This window comes from Oreochromis niloticus, linkage group LG17 (genome assembly GCF_001858045.2).
Source record: "Oreochromis niloticus isolate F11D_XX linkage group LG17, O_niloticus_UMD_NMBU, whole genome shotgun sequence".
NCBI classification, from domain to species: Eukaryota; Metazoa; Chordata; class Actinopteri; order Cichliformes; family Cichlidae; genus Oreochromis; species Oreochromis niloticus.
In genome coordinates, this window is record NC_031981.2 from 34,253,660 (window position 1) to 34,275,603 (window position 21,944).

Below are 21,944 nucleotides of genomic sequence, written 5' to 3' on the forward strand. Positions count from 1 at the left end.
TGTTATGTCCTGAAAAAATACTATTTTCAAATCATACTTACTACCCAAATAATGATTAAGAACACAGACTGGGTTTGACTGTTTCCTCAGTCACTCTGAGCATGATGGCTCGCATTCTTCTGTGTGATAAAACAGGCTTAGAGGGAGGGCTAAAGAATCTCAAATATCTCTCAAAACAAAGACACAAGGAAGATTTTACAAAACTCAAGTCAGAAATTAAATCATCCTGTCAGGATGGACTTTTAATACACCCTACCACGCACCCACCTACACACACACCCACACACATCATACAGACACATATAGACACACACAGACGCACGCACGCACATACAAATGAGGCAAAGAAACATGGCCGAATAATTCACAAGTGTGGCAGTTTTATTTCCAGACAATAAGCATGAATATAGATGATTTCATGTATTCAAGAATTCTGATTGTGCAATAAGAATAAAAAGGTGGGCAAACATATTTTTTCAATAGCTTCACACTATCTTCAATTATCATTCTTTTCCACTCCCAGTCACTCCCAAGCCTAACCTGTTCAACCTGTCCAAACCTGGAGTACAAGAGTGACTTATGTGAAAGTCGACTAAAGAGGACAAGGTGTGTTCTTAGGTAGGATCTTCTGCTACCTTAACCATTACACTGGTTAAGATTATTTTTTAGCATTTTTAACGTTTCTTAAAGAAGAGAAGATGGAGGCTACAGAAAGGGAAAACACAGAGGACATTGAGTCTCTCATGGAGGACATGGACTACATCCCTGGCCACTTCCACCTGGATCTAAATCTTAATTGTGATCCTACTGGGCCAGTGAAGCTGAGACATCGGGACACTTATTTAAGACAGGAAAGCCTGCGAGCTGACCTGGAAGCAGAAGTTGGGTATTTGCAATATGCTGTGCGAAATCTGTTGGGCCTGCTGGCTTTTAACCTGGAACAGCTGGACACTGCTGAGGAAGTATTCAGGTGAATATTCACTGCCATCTTTTTTTTTAAGGAAGAATATACAGAAAATCCACTGAGTCAGAGGAAGGATATTTGATACACAGTAAATACATGGTTTCTTCAGATACCTTGACTCCATTTTCTTTTCTTTCTTTTGTTTTTGCTGCCTTGTGCAGAATAGAAGCATCAGACAGACGACAAGGTTTATATATGTAAAAAACATTATACACATTTTTATTTTTAATTGAAGCAACTTAGCTCTCTGCAGACCTCTGACATTAAAATGCTGCTTGATTGTCCAATTTTTATTATTTATTGACACTTTTATTGTCATATGATTCAGTGACACATTTATGGTGCTGCATGTTGAACCCATTTGTCTGCAAGCAACAGAAGACTGGCTTAATTCCAGCCACAAATACAAAACTATGTGGTATTAGCTGCTGTTATAACCCTTTGTGACAAGGGACAAGTCAAAAGTATCTTTAATAAGGATTGGTAAATAAAATCAGATATACTCATTTGTCACATTAACACGTCAGCATTTGGTTGATGGCATTATTCACAGTTGCAGGTGACAGAAATGCCAGTTTTTGTCAATAATACCAATGTGGATACCCATCCATCCATCCATCCATCCATCCATCCATCCATCCATCCATCCATCCATCCACCCATCCATCCATCCACCCATCCATCCATCCATCAGTTGGATGAAGGAAAGACCACTTAGTCCTTTGAGTACTTAAAAAAAATTAGTTTAGATTAAATATCTTTGCAACTATGAGAACTTTATTCATGTAAGCTATGTAAAATTTCACTTAAAGACTAAACTGGAGGTGTCATTCAACTGGCACAGCAATTGACCAGGTAGTTTTAATGTCTGTGTCCACCCCTATAGTAATGAATCAATCAGATCTAGAATAGAATAGAATAGAATAGAATAGAATAACTTTTTATTGTCACTGTTACAAGAACAGTGAAAGGCAGTTTGGCATCTCTCCATGTGTGTGAAGTACACAATAGCGTAAGTATTTACACAATAACAGACAAATTTACATTTACACAAGAAAGATATGTACAAGTTATACATACACCTGCAAACATACACGCACATACATACATATATGTATATATACATATTTGCATCCGTACATGCGTACACACACATATTTCCACATACACGCTTACATCTATATACATACACATACATTCCATCTAACTAGCAGGTGCATTGAGAGGTGCAGTGTGATCAGTGATATTGCACATTGAGTGTGTGTGTGGGGGGATGATATTGCACATTGAGTGCAATATCATAAATACAGTTTAAAGAGGTAAGGGTGTTGGTTGCATTGAAGTATAAACAGAAATACGATTTATAAATAAGGTGTAATGTCCATGAGTGTTGGCAGTGCAGTTATCCTCCAATCAGGGTGGAGGTAGGGCATGTTTGACAACCTGTGGGTAAAAACTTCTGTTGAGTCTGTTTGTCTTCGACCTGATGGACCTGTAGCGTTTACCAGAGGGAAGGGGGGAAAAAAGTGAGTGTCCAGGGTGCGAGGGGTCTTTGATGATGATGCTGGCTTTCTGCTGAAGTCTGCCAGTATAGATGTCTCTGAGGGGGGTTAGTGAAGTGCAGATTGCCCGCTCTGCTGCCCTCACCACCTGCTGCAGTTTCCTCTTGTCCTCCGCAGTGCAGCAGTTGAACCAGAGTGTGCAGCAGTAAGTCAGAAGGCTCTCAATGGTGGAGCAGTAGAAGTTTACTAGCAGTCTTTGGGGTAATTGGGCCTGACGTAGTTTCCTGAGGAAGTACAGCCTTTGTTGTGCTTTCCCTACCTGGTGGGAGATGTTTGTGGACCAGGTAAGGTCGGCCGAGATGTGGACTCCGAGGAACTTAAAGCTTTCTACCCTTTCTACCTCCTCCCCATCAATGTAGAGGGTAGAGTGCTCAGATCGCTTTGTTCTTCTGAAGTTGATTACCATCTCCTTGGTCTTGGCTGTGTTCAGATGCAGGTTGTTGTCGTCACACCATTGCTTCAGATGCTGAACCTCCTCTCTGTAGGCTCGTTGTTGTCGATCAGTCCTATGACAGTGGTGTCATCAGCAAATTTTATAATGGTGTTACTGGTGTGGATTGGTGAACAGTCATGGGTGAAAAGTGAGTATAAGAGGGAACTGAGGACACACCCCTGTGGGACACCCACATTCAGAATGAGGGTGGAGGAGGTGTGCTCTCCCATTCTTATGTTCTGGGGTCTGTTGCTCAGGAAGTCCAGTATCCAGCTGCACAGTGAGCTGCTGAGTCCTAAGTTGCTTTAATGGTTCAACTGTAACTATCCAAAAGTTTTACAACAATTATCAGTTTTTACTGCACAGTACAAGAAACACGAAAATGCAAAAAAAGATAATTATCCCATTGCATCCCATTGCAACATAGCTATAACTGCAGTAGCTGGTAATTCTATAGTTAAAATTCCAACTTCAATCACAGCTGCCATTTCTTATTTTTTTAGTTAGATGCTGTGTGAAATATTTTGAAGTCCCTCCTGGATCTGATAGCTCTTTATGTTAATCTGGACCTGTTTCTAAGCCCCCCTGTCTGTGTGTTCTGGCCTTTCAGGAGCATTTGCAAAGAGGACCCTGGGAATCTGAATGCCTGGGCCAACCTGGGCTACGTGTACGACAAGCTGGGAAGAGAACTGGATGCAGGGGAGTGTGTGGACAAAGTGTCCAACCTCATGGGCGTGGATGGCAGTGAGGCCTCTCAGGATGAGATCAGGATTCTGGCTGCACGCTGCCTGGTCGAGCAGGCCTACGTCTTTCCATACGATGTAGAGCTGGACAGCGACGACGACTTGAGAGAGCGACTGAACACTGCACTGTCTTTTTACAACAGAGCCCTGCATTATGGGGGTGACCTGGTGAGAGATATGAATATTTTAAATAAAGAGACAACACATGGCTAACTGCCAAGAATCACATTGCAGAGTGTAAAGATAAAGTGGAGCGCTGATATAATGACTGGTTAGATGGTGAGCATTCACATCATTCTAGCTTTTCTACTGGATGGCATTTTACCACGCAACACTGGTAATTAGATGGCTTTGAAATCATTGCTGACTAATTGAGTGATTAATTTCGCCCACAAGAATTAACTGAAGGAATGTGACAATGCTCAAAAGATTACCCACAGTAAGACAATGAGGCCATTTTATTTTCTTGTAGTCTAAAATCACAAATTTAGGAGCAGATAAGAGCTCTTAAATTACTGTTTCACGTTGTAGAGAGGATTTAGGTGGGGTTTAACTTAACTTGTGGTGCTGTTTTTCAGATACCAATAGAGGAAAAACGAAGCTGGTATTTTAAAATGGCAACAATCTACATAAGGTACAGGGCCAAGGTGATACGATTTAGATTACTATCACCACATAGTGTGAAAATATTCAAGTTATTTTCTGTCTGCAGGCTGGACAACATAGTAAAGACCAAAGAGGATTCTGAGTACTCCAGACTTTCACACTACAATAAAGGACTCAAATTTCTGAAAGAAACACTGGAATCTGAGAAAACACAGCACAAAGGTAAACATGTAACAGTACTGTATCAAAATGAATTCACTACATGAACCAGTTCTTACAGATGTTCAAGTTTCAGTACAGCAAAAAGTATCAAATATTAAAGATGCTCATGAAGACTGGCCATACCAGGTTCTTGATCATAACATAATCAGACTGATTATAAATGTATTAGTTTGTGCATAATTTTACAAACAGGTGTTTGTATTTAAAATGTGATAATACAAACTAACTAAAGACAGATCAATACAGTCATGATAAATGCTTTCAGTCATAGAGTCAGAGAGAAAAAAGAAATACAAATCTGTTCCTTTTTTTTTTTTTTTTTTTTTTTTTTTTTATTAAACCTGTCCCGTTTGGTTCTTTTGCCATCAGAATTATTGTCTAAAGGCGAAGAAAGATGCCCAACGGATTTACTTTACCAAATGGACCATCCCAGCCTTGCCGTAATGGTCCATTTGATTCACCTTTTATTGTTTATTTTATTTTGACTTGCTGAATACGGGACAGACTTGACTGGTGGAAAGAAAGGGGAGAAAGAAAGAGGGAAAGAAAAACAGCTGAGAAGAGGGACGGGGGAGAAGGGCAAAAACCAAAAACCAACAGAATAAGCAGACAAAAAATACATATATCGATCACCTGGATCACCTGTTGAGAAAGAAAAAAAGAAAGCAAGCAGAAGAAAACGAGAGTAATAAACAACATCACAATGATATATGGGAATATGACAGTAAATACTAAATATTAAACATTATTGTGCAGCACGTAGGATCGACAGCGCACAGTGTGCTTTGAGGTAGGAGCCAAAAAGGGTGTAGTTTGTGTGTGTGATCACCCGTGTGTGCACCTGTGAGCATGAACGCGCTTGTTTTTAAAAGGTTCCTTCATGTAATGATCTGCTAGAGGGTGTGGGGGGCCACTGCCCCGTCCTCCAGGGCATGAAGCAGGTATGGAGGAGATCAAAACTCCAGACATCCAGAGGCCCCCAGAACACAAGAGACCAAGGAAGACCAACAGAGGGGCAGCCGCGCCACTATCCCAGAAAGAGCTGAGGAGAGTCCCAGATGAGGGGTCACTCAGCAGCCGCGGAGCAGAAGCCGGGGGGGTTGCAGTGACGTGCCCGTGAGCTCCGCCGGCAGCCAGCTGTGCCTGAGTGACCGAGCCCCGGGCTGAGAGGCCGAGGGCACCCCATCCCCGAAGTGGCCCGAGCGAGCCCCAGGCTCCAGGCCCCGATAAGCAGCCGCCAAGGAGTGAGCCGGTGGGTACCTGGGCGCCCACCCCCGGACACAAAGAACCACCAACGCACCGATGTCTGAGGGCGTCTGCCACCGGCAGGGGAAGTGGTGGGGGAGATGGGCCTCCAAACCTTGGAGGGCCTGAGATGTCCCCAGAGAGGTGGCGTCTGATACCCAACCTGACATAAAGACACAGACAAACAGGCACACACAGATACAAACATCTATTCCCACCCTCATGCTCTCATATACAATTACTCAACACTCACCCAACGTGGAGACAGACATAAAGAGACGCTGTACACACAATCACACTCCCCAAGCGTACTCTAAGCCCCGGGTCTAGGTACCCTTGCCCCTGGAGGGGGAAACTGCGCCCAGACCCAGGTGATGTTACCCTTTTCCCTGCGGTGGGGAGAAGCAGACTGCCCCGACTCCGCAGCAGCAGGGAGGCCCCACATTCCAGACCCCAGTCGGACGGCCAACTCCTCCTCCTAGCCCCCCCGCTCCAGCAGGCCGCAGAGAACGGGGGTGTAGGACAAATCTGTTCCTTATGTGATCCTTAAAGGTGTCAGATTAACACAACAGCACACAACATATTAGATCATGACATCAACAATGATCTCACACAACCAATTCTGTCTGCTCGTCAGTCTGAAGAGGTCATTCCCAAACAATTTGGAAAGTCAAAGTCAATCATTGCGCAAGGGAAAGATTATTCACAAGAGAAAAACATTCAACACAGTCCCAACAGTCTCATTATTATTATTGTTATTACATTAATAAATATATTTATTTGTGATTGCAAGTTATGTATAGTATAAAAGGGAAATAATTAAGCATTTGAAACTTTCAAATACTCGAGTGAAGGTGTATTATCCATATCAATGAGCTACTGGTTTTTGTTGTTGAAATCATTTTGTTAAAACTACAGGCAAGTTTGTTTGTCTATTTCCTCAATACAGAGGGAGGAAGTACATGCTACTTACAAAAAATAAAAGCTGAAAAAACAAATCTCCTCATCTCTCCCATCAGCTCTAGCTTGGTGTTATGTCGGCATCATGTTAGAAAGGAAGAAGGAGTTTTCCCCTGTGCCCATGTCCATACACGACTGCGGTTTCTCGGCTTCAGATCCTCTGTCCTGTTATGGAACTGTGAGTTAACTCATGCACCTCTCACCAAGCTAGGACAAAAACAATTACTTTCCCTTCAACTGTTAGGACTAAACCTCTGCAATCAGCCTATCATCTGACTCTTGTTGGAGATAAAGTATCTGAATTTCAGGAGCGGGACCACGCCTCCGAACACGCTCCTTCCGGTTCTTACCTATATATGTTCCCCCAGTTCTACAAACTGTTCGTTTTTGTGGCCCACGCTCCCTCCCCTTTTCAATTTTTTCACTTCTTCACTTCTTTTTAGTGCATGGGGATCTGCCAGGCCTGGGAGCCGCCGCCAGTCCCCTCCAAGGCTTTCCCCAAACCGAAGCTCAATTCATGTTTAAGCCATTCACCTTTATCTACTAAAATGCTGTCAAACCTAAAATGAGGGGCAGCAAGTGAACTGTGTTTTATTGGATATTTTTCAAAAGATTGAAAAATATGTGTCTCACTAGGACAACAGAAGGTTTTTTAATTCAACTAAAAACTGAACTAGTCAGTAACTCAGTTTTACTAATTGCTCCTTTTGTTTAAGAAATTCTGCTGCACTGTTCCTTTTTAAGATGTGATAATGACAGATCTGTCTGTGTTTCCAGGCTATAAATATGGCCAGTGATGATGCATTCATCCTGAACCTTCTGGCCAGAGTCTTCTCTCTGCTGGGTAAACATGACATGGCTACAGGGATCTGCAATATGGCCCTAAATGTGCTGCCAGATCCAGAACTCAACTGGCAGGCTTACTGCACCCGTGCCAAGGTACTGTAGCTACGACTAATCAACTCAGTGTCTTGCTCTGACAACTCCTTTTAAGGCCAGAATATTTGTATTAATTTAAAGTGGCTAGTACATGTAAGAAGTTTACATATTTGGACAACATGTTCTCTGTGTAGATCAATATAATCCTGTACATGAGGGACCTCGAGAAGGCAAAGCTTGGTGATGGTGGAATTCCAGACCGACAGAAGCTAATTGATGCTAGAAAAGACTTAGACAAAGTGCTTGGTGTACGCCCCTGTCTTCGAACACATTTGGAGATGGCACAGGTAAAAGCATAAAGTACAAAGCTGATCAAATTCTGTGTTTCATGTCCCAACAAGGCTTTCAGGTTGATGTTTTTCATTTCAGGTATACTACTACATGGGTGTAGATGCACTCCAGGAGAGCCTTTTGGTGGATGAGAGTGCAATAAACTGTGCCCTGGTGAGTTTGTCCCACGCTCTGAAGTTTGAGCTGGGAGACTGCTTACCCGACCTTCATGTGCTCAGAGGACGCTGCCTCCTTGTGAAAGGTGAGGAGCAGAATGCCGTAGACTGCTTCAAAAAAGCTCTGGAGTTAGAGAAACAAGGGAGCAGAGACACCACAGCCCTGCGCTGCCTCTTACAGGCTCTCCTGACTCTGTTCATGCAGGGAGACCCTGACCCTGGCATTGTCATCACTCAGCTGGAAATGTGGGTGCTCAAGGCAGAGGAGCGGTACTCTCAGGACATAGTGAAGGCTGAGCTGAGGTGCCTTTACAGTACACACATGGCAGAGGTTACAGAGTTATCCAGGGTTCTGATCAGGACAGGACGCCTGGACCTAGTGAGGAGGCTGCTGGATACAGTGGTGCCTAAACAGCTGGCTAAAAAGAGACCACTGGTCTTTAGGTCGGTCTCATTAACATGAAGCAAAGATATGGCTTGAACAATTATTAAAGAATGACTTAACATCATTTCATGTATTTAAATAAAAAACTCTTACTAAGCGCTGTCTATACAGGATTTACAGGATGTTTTCTCCAAACTGTGATTAATCTATCGTTCTGTTTTTTTTAAGATAAGACCTGTAAAGTATCGTATTTTTTCGAGTGATTCGCAAACTGAATAGTTTTACATCTTAAGCAGTCTTGCTGCTATTTGAGTAGCTATTGCAAAACCCACACACTGTCCCACTACCTCTCACTTAGTAGATGTTTTACCACTAATGACCTGCAGATGGGGGTATATACCATAAGATTGTTGTACCAAAAACAGATTTGGCAACAATGTATCGCGAGCCTTTGAGAATTGTGATGTAAGTGTTTATAAGACATTTAAAATTGCATTTAATAAAATAATTACTTTTGGAACACTTAATACACCAGCTCTTGCAGATGTGGAATCTCAATCCTGAGTAACACTTTTGCAAGATTTTGGACCACTGCGTAAAGCAAAGTTCTTCACCACTACAAAAAAAGGCTCATGAAAAAAACAGAAGTGTTTGTAACACCAAGAAGGCTCAAGAGGCTGCAGGAGAGACGCTCCAAGTTTAAGCAAATGTTAAAAGAATGATACTGACAGAGGTCTGAGGGGGCGCAAGCATTTAGTTGACAGTAATTGTTGATATTTTCCTTAATATAAATACATGTCTATTAATTTGTAGTTAAATTAATAGGTTATGATGACATTGTTGACACAAAGCAAACCTGTTGCTTTATAAATACTTACAGGCAGGTACAGTAAGAGTCTGGAAAGAAGATTATTGGAAAGATTATTTTTGCCAAAGTTGTTTTTTTTTTTTTTAAAAGATACAAATTGGTAAAATCTTTATATATGTTTTTTTTCTTTTTTGTCTTGCCAAAGATATCAAAATGAGTCCAGTGTGAAGGTGAGTGGTTGTATGTATTTGCAAAAGCAGCTGAAGCAGTCTCCACCTTTCTGTGGAAGCCAAAATGGATTTTCATTGTTATTCAAATATGTTCACGTAACCTTGAGTTTGTCGTGACGCATTTCAGACGTCTCTACTGACTTCACTGCCACTACACTGGGGACTCATGAGAACTTGTTTACAGAATTTTATGTTTTCCATATAACAGGATGCTCAGGATGGATTTCATTCAAAAGTATAAAACAATTCAGTCCCCGTTGGAAAATCACATTGTAAATTTTTACATAAAAGGAAAAATGCTTTTATTAAGTTCATTTGACAACTTCTTTTGTTGAGCGCCGGTGCAGAAAGATAGAAGCTTACATGAAGGACAAAAACAACCTGAAAAAAAGTTACAGAATTGCACAAAGATTTCAAAATGTTATTAATCTTTTAGTTCTATCAAATCATAAACAAGAAGACTGAAAGTCACAAAGTAAACCTAGACTGAACGTTGAATGAGTAATAATTACACATTTTACCTACATACGTGTGAAGCTAAGGCAAAGACAAACTTTAACTCTGCTTTTTTTAAAAGTTAGATTTATGATAATGATTTGTGTTATAATTTGTCTGATTCTTAATCATAAGGCCTTTGACCTTTTATTGTTTTTATTATTGCAAATGTGTTTGATGAGTCAGAGGTCTTTAAAACAGCAGGAGGTACAACAATTGGTATCCCAATAGCTGAGATCACAGCTGTGCTGAACATGTCCCATTATGCGACACAGCGGTGGTCTCCTATCTGTCCTGCAACTGTGCAGGCAAGGCAAGGGCAGCACCAGAAACCATAGCAGCCTCAAAACAACGACAGTTTTACGTCGTAATACATGATTTAAGTGACAACACATACTGTAGCCGAACAATTACATAGAGAGTTGTTGATGCTTACAAGATGTCATGTCTTTACAACAGTCAGAGAGGGTGGTACTCTAGTTTGTCGATGGTTGTGTTTCCATTGTTGTTGAATGTTAGTCACAGAATAAAGTCAAATTACCTGTCGATACATAGGAATCAGTACCAAGCAACAGCACCTAAATAGCAAAATTGTCACTTTTAGCAGCACATATTTGTTGTTGATTCAAATGCGGAACATTGATTTGGATGATGAAATGCATAGTAACAACATTAAAACAGAAAAAAAACCCAACCTGCTGTCTTCTACAGTTGAAATACATAAATGCCAATGTTAAGTTTTAAAGACAAAAACACAAAATCTACACACAGTGCCAATGGACATCAGTTACAGGCCCTAAGCATGTTTTAAAAACTACTTAATGCTTTATGCTAGTACTATATACTGCTTTATATCTTTCAATAACGATCACAATACATAACATTTCTTATGAAGAAACACAAAAAAGAAACGTACCTGCCAAAGCTGGGTATGTTGTTGTGAAGTCAGGTAAATATGAAAGAACGTGTATTATACAATCACTTGGCAAAAACAATGTTGTAGAACCAGAATTATTGCCAAAAAAAGGGTTAAAACAATAATGTACTTTAGGAATCATGTGTCCATGGGTTTATATTTCTGCAGGTGTGCCAAATGTGTTGTTGACTGCATATTAAACAAATAGGTGCTTTCTTCCATTTGTGCAACATCTCTAAAATTAGAAATATCCTGTCTCAGAGTGACGCTGAAAGACTAGTTCATGCATTTATTACTTCCAGGCTTGACTACTGTAAATCATTATTATCAGGATGTCCTAAAAACTCCCTGAAAAGCCTTCAATTAATTCAAAATGCTGCTCCCCTGGGGCACTATCGATCCTGGGGATACCATTGTTTGTTGCTCCTGTAGCCTTGTCATTCAGGATTACCATGAGAAAGAAATATGGAATTGAGGTATGACACCAATAAAACAATTTTAATTTTTTTTAAAACAGATATCATTTATAAGATATGCATTTCTTCATCTAGAAATGCATATTTATAAAAATCTTTACACAAAAAACTTTTAATAAACAACCAAGAATGTGAAAAAACACCTTCAGTGTAACACTGCAAACCTAAGTGCAGTTATCTATAATGCAAATATTATGTTATAATTAAAGGCTAGAAATAACAAACAGCTACTTCCTCCATAGGGGACTCTCCAGAGAGACATCATACACACTTGTTTCTGCAACCTATGTGTCTGGTGTCAAATTGATCGTGAGCTAAAACGTCGTAAGAATAGCTCTACTGTGCTATCTCAAAATCCTGTGACTACACAACCTGGAGCCACTGGTGGAAAGTAATTGTAACCAAAAAGTACGAAATTAAAATATATGCACCTCATGTACTTACGTATTCCCCTTTCTCTTACTTTCTGTTATAATAAAGAGTTTTAGCAACTTTCTGTTGTCCAAACAAAAATTTTTATTCAAAACCAAAAAAATGCGATGTAATGTAATTATGATTCAACTATTTGAAAATTGTACTGCACTGCTGAATTATGTTTGGGTACAAAGTTAATATTATGACTGTTATTCATCTACCTGGCTATAAATCTTATGGCTACTAATGTGTGCGTGTATGTATCTCTCAATCAGACACAATAAACAAATAAATCAGAGTAAAATCTTTTTTTTGTCTCTAATGATGAAGAACTTGAAAGGAAAGTAAATATTAAGCTGCAATTCTTGGCAAGCTCGATGTTAGAATAGCATCACTGTCACTGATGGTGAGAAGAAGCCTGTGTTATGTGTTATTTGAGCTTTCTGTGGTGTTTGTTACTGGTGTTTAGTTACACCAGTGTTCCCATCATATTACATTCAGTAATCATCTCTTATCTTTTCGGTAATTTCCTGTTTTCTTAGCTGGTTTTCTGTTGTCTTCGTTCCACCTTGTCTTAATTGTCTACACCTGTGTCCTGTTCTTCCAGCTGTATCCACTTCCCCGATTATCTTTCATGGCGTGTGTGTGTGTGTGTGTGTGTGTGTGTGTGTGTGAGAGAGAGAGGGAGAGAGCCTGTCTGACTCAGATCACAGCTGTCCTATCCCATATGGAAAAGAAAGAAACTTATAAAGTTTGTATCTGTCTTGTGTGAAACTTGTATGAAAAGCATACAAGAGTGAAAACAGATATAAGATCCCTAGAAAAATTATATAAATGAAACTTGTGTGTTTTGGATACTTCCTAAAACAATATATGAAAGTGGCCACTTTCATGAGTAAATCATGTAAGCCTTATATGATTCACTATATGAAGTAGGCCACATTTGATGCAAGTGTTTTATAAGTTTTTTCTATTTCTTTTCCATATGGGATGCTTGACTGTGTTAAAAACCATCTTTCCTTTGTTGCATCATCTGTTTATATCTCTCTGTGTTTTTGGTTTATTATTTGGACTGGAACTATGGACAGTAGTTTCCATTTACATGTACATGTACTGGAAACTGAGCATAACCTGAGTTTTGTAGGAAGGAACAGAAGGAAACCATTCCCTGTTAGCTATCCAGCAAGTAAATACAGAAAATTTCACTTGAAAATGTTTTACTTTACTAACTAAAATTCGATTTCATACCTAATTATGAAGTAAATCTGAGAAAGGAACACACTTCTGGAGCAATACATTTATCCCATGACTGAATTTACTGCAACACAGTCACTCTGTGGTTACCAATGTTGGCTCACAGCAAGAAGGTCTTGGGTGGAGATGTATAGTCAGTACGGTTAGGTTAATTGGTGATTCTAAGTTGCCCACAGTTGTGAATGTAAGTGTGAATGGTCATCAGTCTGTCTTAGCCCTGTGACCGATTGGCAGTGTGTACCCCGCCAGTTATTCCCAGCTGGGATAGGCTCCAGCCCCCCTCCCACCCTGAACTGGACAAGCCGAAGAGAGTGGACGGATGAATTTACAGCTGAAGCTTATAAATTAAGGTTTGAATGTTAGGATCTGACAGGTTTTGTGAGCTGTTGCCTACACAATTTAAGGTGATTCAAATATGTAATTTTTATTGGTAAAATGATCTACTTACCCATCAGAATGAGCAGGCAATCCAGCACTGGATGTTTTTTAAAACTAATATGTTAACTGTAAATGTTATTGTCATTTTTGTCTTGGATCAATAAAAGCTGGACACAGTTGTGACTAATCGGACGTTACAAGACAGGAAGCAAAACAGAATACACTGACACAGAACACAGACTGTCAAAGTAAAAGAGGAAACTAACACAGAGACGCAGACTTGACAAAGGGCACAGCAAAAGTGGAACACAGAGACAGAAACCAAAGGACTAAGCACTCTAAATAACACTGAAACCAAAGACTAGAGATTCTAAATAAGACAAAAGCAAAGAGTCAAAGGAGTTTGCAAAGAAAAGCGTCTGGACTTCTTTGAGTTGCTTGAAGACGTTTCACCTCTCATCCGAGAAGCTTCTTCAGTTCTAAGGTCAAATGGCCGAGAGTCCCAGATTTAAACCCAGTGGGAGTATCCCCCCAAGGAGGGACAAAGGACCCCCTGGTGATCCTCTAATCACATGCGCCAAGGTGTGAAAGCGGGTGTGGGACCTAATCAGCCAGGGTTTCGGGTGAGCTCATTGTGAAACCTGGCCCCACCCTATCATGTGATTTCCTGAGGTCAGATGGCCCAGGATGTGAGTGGGCGTTAAGGCGTCTGGGGAGGGAACTCAAAACTGGATTATAGATGGCAGACAGTTGGTGTCGTAAACCACTGCCTCTGTTCAGAGATGGTCGCTCACAGTGGACATAGATGGCCTCTTTCACTCCTCTTTCAAACCATCTGTCCTCTCTGTCCAATATGTGAACATTGGCATCCTCGAAAGAGTGACCTTTATCCTTAAGATGCAGGTGGACTGCTGAGTCTTGTCCTGTGGAGGTGGCTCTTCTATGTTGTGCCATGCGCTTGTGAAGTGGCTGTTTGGTCTCTCCAATGTAGAGGTCCGGGCATTCCTCACTGCACTGTACAGCATACACCACGTTGTTCAGTCTGTGTTTTGGAGTTTTGTCTTTCGGGTGAACCAGTTTGTGTCTGAGTGTGTTGCTGGGTCTGAAGTACACTGGGATGTCGTGCTTGGAGAAAACTCTCCTGAGTTTCTCTGATACACCGGCTACATAGGGGATGACAATGTTGTTGCGTCTGTCTTTCTTATCCTCCCTCGCTGGTGTCTGATCTTCTTTTCTGTGCCTCTTTGCTGACTTTATGAACGCCCAGTTAGGATAACCACATGTTTTCAGTGCTTCCTTTACATGTGTGTGTTCCTTCTTTTTCCCTTCAGGCTTAGAGGGAACAAGTTCTGCCCGGTGGTGTAGGGTCCTAATTACTCCAAGTTTGTGTTCCAGAGGGTGATGGGAGAGAGGTGCCAGGATGGTAGCAAGGTGTTTCGCAATGTTACCTTGCTACCATCCTGGCACCTCTCGTGGGGAACACCCCACACCACATCAAGAACTCCACCGACTTCACCGACAAGGTCCAGAAACTTACCCTGGATCCAGATGAAACCATGGTGTCCTTTGATGTAGTCTCTCTCTTCACTTGCATACCCACCACGGAGGCAGTGGAGACTGTCAGAAAACGACTACAAGAAGACAGCTCCTTGGAAGACAGGACCAACTTCACACCCGATCAGATTTGCACACTGTTAGACCTCTGCCTTACCACAACATACTTCAAATACAACGAAGGCTTCTACAGACAAAAACATGGCTGTGCCATGGGCTCCCCTGTGTCACCTATTGTAGCCAACCTTTACATGGAGGAAGTGGAAAGAAAGGCTCTTGGCTCTTTTAAAGGGAGAGTACCCAGCCACTGGTACAGATATGTAGACGACACCTGGGTCAAAATCAAGACACAAGAAGTGGAATCCTTCACTGCGCACATTAACGCCGTGGATAAAAACATCAAGTTCACCAGGGAAGACACTAAGGATAACTGTTTGCCTTTCCTGGACTGCGCTGTGCACATTGAAGAGAATGGCAACCTCAACATTGAAGTTTACCGGAAGCCCACACACACGGACCAGTACCTCCTCTTTGACTCCCATCACCCTCTGGAACACAAACTTGGAGTAATTAGGACCCTACACCACCGGGCAGAACTTGTTCCCTCTAAGCCTGAAGGGAAAAAGAAGGAACACACACATGTAAAGGAAGCACTGAAAACATGTGGTTATCCTAACTGGGCGTTCATAAAGTCAGCAAAGAGGCACAGAAAAGAAGATCAGACACCAGCGAGGGAGGATAAGAAAGACAGACGCAACAACATTGTCATCCCCTATGTAGCCGGTGTATCAGAGAAACTCAGGAGAGTTTTCTCCAAGCACGACATCCCAGTGTACTTCAGACCCAGCAACACACTCAGACACAAACTGGTTCACCCGAAAGACAAAACTCCAAAACACAGACTGAACAACGTGGTGTATGCTGTACAGTGCAGTGAGGAATGCCCGGACCTCTACATTGGAGAGACCAAACAGCCACTTCACAAGCGCATGGCACAACATAGAAGAGCCACCTCCACAGGACAAGACTCAGCAGTCCACCTGCATCTTAAGGATAAAGGTCACTCTTTCGAGGATGCCAATGTTCACATATTGGACAGAGAGGACAGATGGTTTGAAAGAGGAGTGAAAGAGGCCATCTATGTCCACTGTGAGCGACCATCTTTGAACAGAGGCAGTGGTTTACGACACCAACTGTCTGCCATCTATAATCCAGTTTTGAGTTCCCTCCCCAGACGCCTTAACGCCCACTCACATCCTGGGCCATCTGACCTCAGGAAATCACATGATAGGGTGGGGCCAGGTTTCACAATGAGCTCACCCGAAACCCTGGCTGATTAGGTCCCACACCCGCTTTCACACCTTGGCGCATGTGATTAGAGGATCACCAGGGGGTCCTTTGTCCCTCCTTGGGGGGATACTCCCACTGGGTTTAAATCTGGGACTCTCGGCCATTTGACCTTAGAACTGAAGAAGCTTCTCGGATGAGAGGTGAAACGTCTTCAAGCAACTCAAAGAAGTCCAGACGCTTTTCTTTGCAAACTCCTTTGACTACGATGACCTCGATGACTGAGAACCTTCACAGACACAAAAGCAAAGACTATTAATAATAAACAACACAAAACGCTGGGTCACCGATGCAGGACCATGACAGAAATATGGAAACTGTAAACACAAAAGAACAAACATATAGATTAAAATAATGCAGCTAAGTATAAACAAAGAAGATTAGACAAATAAACAATCTCTGACTAATTGCAGTGCTCTTACTCTGTGGAAACTATATGAAAAAAAATCTAATTTTGAACAATGAAAGAAAGAAGAACTACTTTAAACTTCAACCTCTATATTATAAATTTTAAAAAGCAATGCAAAGTTTTAATGTATATTTGATTATTTGTGTTTCCTTGCTTCTCTCTGATGTCTCTATTTGATGTGTTAATGAAGGCTGCATTCAGTAAAGTTTCTCATCCTGCTCCAACAAAGAAGACTCTGTTGAATGGATTTGAATATGCAAACAAGAAGTCTAAGCTAGCCAAACACAAGGCAATATAATAACAATATTTACATAATATAATGGAAAACAGGACAGACAAGAGGCCAAACCTGCTGTTTGAAATGCTGAAAGACACAACTAAAAGCATCCTTTCTGTTAGATCAATGATAAAAGATTAAATTAAATGAATGTTTTTAATGCTTGAGATTTGTTTTTCTTTGTAGTTGTGGTTGTGGTCATTCTGAAAACTGACCAACAAGTTAAACAACAAGAAAGTATTTGTGTAGAAGATAAACTAAATTCATGCTGATATTTAATTTTATAATCTTAAATCTAGAACACTTTTCTGTGTTCTAGATGTGTTCATATCTATTTTAACTAAAACTTCTCAATAATGCTGACACAGTTTGAATACTAGTAGTAACAGAAAGTAGCATGTAACTAAAGACGTATGGAACGTTTACAATCCAACATGCTGGACAGAGTTTATTTGTGTCATCAACCTTAGTTTAAAATTATTATAAAACATTTCTTTCCAGGAATTCTTTTGAGAATATACAGAAAAAAAAATTGTGGATGGGCAGTCAACGGTTAAATTATGGCTGACAGCTGTTGCTGGAAATTTTTAAGAGGTAAATATTTTTAACCCAATACCATCATAGTGGTCACCTTTTTCCACTCAGAAGAGGCACCATTTACACAAATGTTCAGTCAGTCCATAGAAAAACATGTCAGTGTGGTTTAACTCTGATGAGCACACAGAGACACTCATGATGTGTCTCTGTGTGCTATACTAATGAAGTCTGCACTCAGTGAAATATTCCATTCTGCTCCAGTAAAGAGGATTTTATTGTGTGCATTTGGATATCATCATACAAACAGTGCTATAATAACAATATTTGCATCATATCATTGAATGCAGGGCAAACACGATGGTGTACTTTGGATCAACCACCCCCCCCAAAACCAGTGGTTTCTTCTATTGAGGCTACATAGAATGAAACTAAAATAGGTGAATGAGTTTTTTGGTTTTTTTTTTACTTTTTGAGATGTATTTTGAAAAAAAATTTTAAACTTCAGATTTTTAAGAAACATTTACAATTGTTTATTCTTTCAGAATAAATAATGATCTTTGCTAATTTATTTTCAAATGATACCTAACATTCATCCGACAGCTTTTATTACTAGTAAAAAAGGTTCATTTCTTGACTCTCTGCTGTGTTAATATTAAAGAGGTGCAAACACATTAGTTACTTTTATGCACATTTATTTTATGCTGGCTTTAAAATCCAACTAGGAATTTGGCAAATGTGAATGTATCCAATAAATTAACGCATTTTTTTTGCTTATTTTTATTTTTAATTTTTTTCTCACATTTCACACAAAGTTCAAAAAAGTAGCATAATTCAGCAAATATTCACAATCTGACACCAGACACATAGGTTGCAGAAACAAGTGTGTATGATGTCTCTCTGGAGAGTCCCCTATGGAGGAAGTAGCTGTTTGTTATTTCTATCCTTTCATTATAACATAATATGTGCATTATAGATAACTGCACTTAGGTTTGCAGTTCACAACTGCATGTATCTTTGTTATTAACAACAAAAATGAATGGGTGACATAAATCTTTAAAAAATAAAAGCAGTTAATTTTTGAGATGATTTCAATGGATATATACATATATACATACACACACACACACACACACACACACACACACGAACATATATATATATATATATATATATATATATATACATATATGTGTGTGTGTGTGTATGTATATATATATATTAACTGCACTAAAAACTTCTTAGTACATTTAAAAACAGAAAAAAAAAACCCTAAAGTAAGTACATGCAAAATCCGGTGTTATTCTATTAAAAAAAAATCCTGCGCAGGGTGAGCTGCGTTGGTGGAGGTTTGCACTCAGAGTGCTTCTTCTTGTTATATCCCATCAATATCTAGCCTGGATAAAGGAAAAATACAGTAAGTGTGACTGCAACACTTAATAGAACTTTAAGTTAGCATGGTTTCGAAGCCTATGATAAAGAACAGATGAAGTTAAACATCTCTGTGTCATTTTTCTTGAACCATTTATGTTCTCCTCCTGTCTCCATGGCTACAGCCAGGTTACTGTCTCCAGTGTCTGTCTCATTGGCCCAGTTCTTATAGCAGACAAGCTGGTCATTGACCCAGAACCACAGATCAAGAGCACAGCTGTAGCGCAGTCCCAGCCAGATGTGGGATGTGTTGGCATTCTTGGCTTTCTCTTGCACCAGTTTCTGCTGTTCAAGGCTTGTGATGGAGACCAGGTCACGATGGTGCTCTCTGCAGTACTTTACAGCCTCGTCCCAATTTTTGCTCTCATTGATCAGGATCAACTCTGCCATGAAACAAACACAAGTTCAGTTCAAATTAAATTAAATCAGGTTGCATTTGTTTGTTTGTTTGTTTTTACCTCAAATACCAAAAAAATGCAAGGAACAAACAAAAGAAAAAACAAACAACAAAACAAGTCACAAATTTCATATAAATAAGAGTTGGACAGTTTGACAGATTTTTAAATTTCCTGCTTTAAGTTTTTCCAATTTAGAATTTTTACTTTTCCTGATTTACTTTATTAAAGTCTTATTATTTAAATTTAAATTAGCCTTTTTAAAAATATTTAATTTTCTTTTATCAGGAGGATTTAGAAACAAGAATTATTTCTCATTATAGCTGTAAATCTAGGACCTATGAGAAACAGTGGCGATACCCACACTCAGAAACTAATATGACCAGTGTGACTAAGGTTCCTAATAAAAGGAGGCTGCGTTATGTTTTGGGGTATAGCTCTATCTCCATAACAGCTTGCATTATTTAGTCTGATGATGAAACATATACCAGCCACTTCATGTACACTTTTTCTTTGAGAAAAGAAAGATTAGTTTAGCTTGAACATTTATTCCTTCAGTAAGAAAATTGACAGAAACCAGATGTGAAAGATGAATCTTTGTAAATCTCACCATCACCGTAGCAGAAGAAAGGTTTGCTGTTGTTACAATCATCAGCTTTCCATTTTCCTTCTTTCTTTAATTCAGTCATCGCACATTTCCTGGTGCCGCTGCCAGATTCAGACAGCTCTTCAGGTAACTCACCAACATCTCTCCAGTGTCTGTAAGAATAATTACTCCCATCTGACCACCTCCAGGTGTCTCTGAACAGGCCGATCCATGATCGTGGTTTATCAGAACTCTTAAATTTACTGACTGCTTCCTTTAACTGTTCTGCTCCACTGGCCAGGTCTGTGTGGTGCTCTCTGCAGTAGCTCTGAGCCTCACGCCATGCTTTTGGAGAGTCAATGAAATTGAGTGATGTGTTTTGTTCTGTGGAATAAAGAGAAAGACAAGACTCAGCAGAAATGTACATTTCTATCTTTAAATGTATCTTTAAATTGATTTTCTAAAGACACAACTTAAAATAGCTCGAAACCTTCAAAACTAAACTATCAACATTATGGGAATAACCACTGCTGTGACATTATGATCAGGATGACTTTGCTCTGTGTGGCAGAGAAACAGTTTCTGGTATGTAATTTTGTGTAATGACATTTGGCACCACGAGATGGTTCAACAAAGCAAATGAACAGTGTCCTGGTGTAACATGAGAGGCAGAGAAAGCACCGTGGGAGGACGGGTATTGAAATGAACAGGATAGCACACAGTGGCTAAAACACCAGCAGCCAAGTTATCACATCTTTTCATATTCATTAGAGATGAGTTATAGATATGTTTAAATATAAACACATTGTTTAATTAATACAATTATTGTCACATAGTCTCACCATTATAGCAGATAAAGGGGTAAGGATTAGAACAACCAAAATCCATCAACTGATTGGAGCTGTCAATCACTGCACAGTTCTCAAGATGTCCGCCTGCATCATTAGGTTCATTTCCACTCCATTTCATCTCCTCAGCATTGAACTCCACTCCTGGCAGAGACCAGTGCCACCTCCTGTTTTCTTTTCCTGAGGTGCTGTACAGCCCAATCCAGGCGTTTGCTTGATTCTCTGTAGAATCTGTGTACAGTGTCTTCATATATTTCATGTTAGGCACTGTGGCCAGGTCTTTATATCCTTCTCTACAGTAGCGCTGAGCTTCGTCCCAAGTTTTAGGCTCTTCAATAAAATAGTACTTATAGTGCTGGCATAAAAACAAGGAACACTGACCTAAAAACAAAAAAACACAAGTTATTCAGAAATCTGCTGATGGCAAAAATGTTAATAAAATTATATCAGGAGGTCAGAGGTCACATAGAGACTACTCACACATGGTTGTTCACAGAAACTGTGCTTTGGATGTTGTTATTTGACAAGTTTTGTTAGCAGTTCACAGAAACCTTCATTAATCTGAAGTGATGCAGTAAATCTGCAGTTTTTAATGTTAAAATGATCGACTTACCCATCAGAATGAGCAGAAAAAGCCTCCGGTGCATATTTCCTCTGTTTGATGAAACTAAGATTTTAATTGTGTTGATTTTTTTAATTTTTTTTTCAGAAATAGAGAAAAGAAAGTTAAAACATTGTCAGAGTTAATATGATGAGTTCTAAGGAAGACGAGGAAAAGATGGATGAAAAAATCGAACTGTAAACAGGAACAACAACAAACAGGACAATTTTAAATAATATGAATAAGAAATTAAAGGTTGGATCCAGTTTCTTTTACATAAAAAAAAATATTATTACAAACTAAGGGAATTCCTACTTTAAAAATTCAAATCATTTTCATTCTAAAACTAAAAATGTTTTTCATTTTTAAAATGTGAATCTGTTTTAATATTAAGCAGAAAATGAGGAAGAAATAAATACTGTAGGTAAAAATTTTAATTTCAACTACAAAGTTTTAACTTACATCTGGTTATTCTTCTGTGCTTCG

General features: G+C 39.8%; 2 protein-coding genes across 3 annotated transcripts; one reads left to right on the top strand and one right to left on the bottom strand.

Moving 5' to 3' along the window:
• The first annotated feature begins 582 nt into the window (after positions 1–582).
• On the top strand, positions 583–9,032 carry ttc22 (tetratricopeptide repeat domain 22). 2 transcript variants are annotated; one of them, XM_019346375.2, is made up of 9 exons: positions 583–970; positions 3,570–3,870; positions 4,281–4,336; positions 4,415–4,530; positions 6,795–6,913; positions 7,513–7,674; positions 7,809–7,961; positions 8,044–8,206; positions 8,326–8,427. In XM_019346375.2, the coding sequence occupies exons 1-9, from the start codon at positions 699–701 to the stop codon at positions 8,334–8,336; spliced, it is 1,353 nt and encodes a 450-aa protein (XP_019201920.1). In that variant the 5' UTR covers positions 583–698; the 3' UTR covers positions 8,337–8,427. The 2 variants fall into 2 exon arrangements, with proteins under 2 accessions (XP_019201920.1, XP_003455784.1); XM_003455736.5 differs by having other exon boundaries at positions 8,044–9,032.
• Positions 9,033–18,801: 9,769 nt separating this feature from the next.
• Positions 18,802–21,944, bottom strand: LOC109195093 (secretory phospholipase A2 receptor-like). The gene is made up of 5 exons (XM_019346530.1): positions 21,921–21,944; positions 21,471–21,524; positions 20,852–21,238; positions 20,034–20,393; positions 18,802–19,411 (listed from the first exon to the last, which is right to left on the bottom strand). The coding sequence occupies exons 2-5, from the start codon at positions 21,502–21,504 to the stop codon at positions 19,068–19,070; spliced, it is 1,125 nt and encodes a 374-aa protein (XP_019202075.1). The 5' UTR covers positions 21,505–21,524; positions 21,921–21,944; the 3' UTR covers positions 18,802–19,067.

Excerpts from the sequence above, each read along its gene's own strand:
- ttc22 (XM_003455736.5), top strand. The coding sequence starts at position 699 with ATGGAGGCTACAGAAAGGGAAAACACAGAGGACATTGAGTCTCTCATG. Across the intron at positions 3,871-4,280 it reads TGCATTATGGGGGTGACCTG|ATACCAATAGAGGAAAAACG; the intron begins GTGAGAGATATG and ends GCTGTTTTTCAG. Across the intron at positions 7,962-8,043 it reads CACATTTGGAGATGGCACAG|GTATACTACTACATGGGTGT; the intron begins GTAAAAGCATAA and ends TTTTCATTTCAG.
- LOC109195093 (XM_019346530.1), bottom strand. The coding sequence starts at position 21,504 with ATGCACCGGAGGCTTTTTCTGCTCATTCTGATGG. Across the intron at positions 21,239-21,470 it reads TTTTCTGCTCATTCTGATGG|GTCAGTGTTCCTTGTTTTTA; the intron begins GTAAGTCGATCA and ends TTTTGTTTTTAG. Across the intron at positions 19,412-20,033 it reads TTTCTTCTGCTACGGTGATG|AGTTGATCCTGATCAATGAG; the intron begins GTGAGATTTACA and ends GTTTCATGGCAG.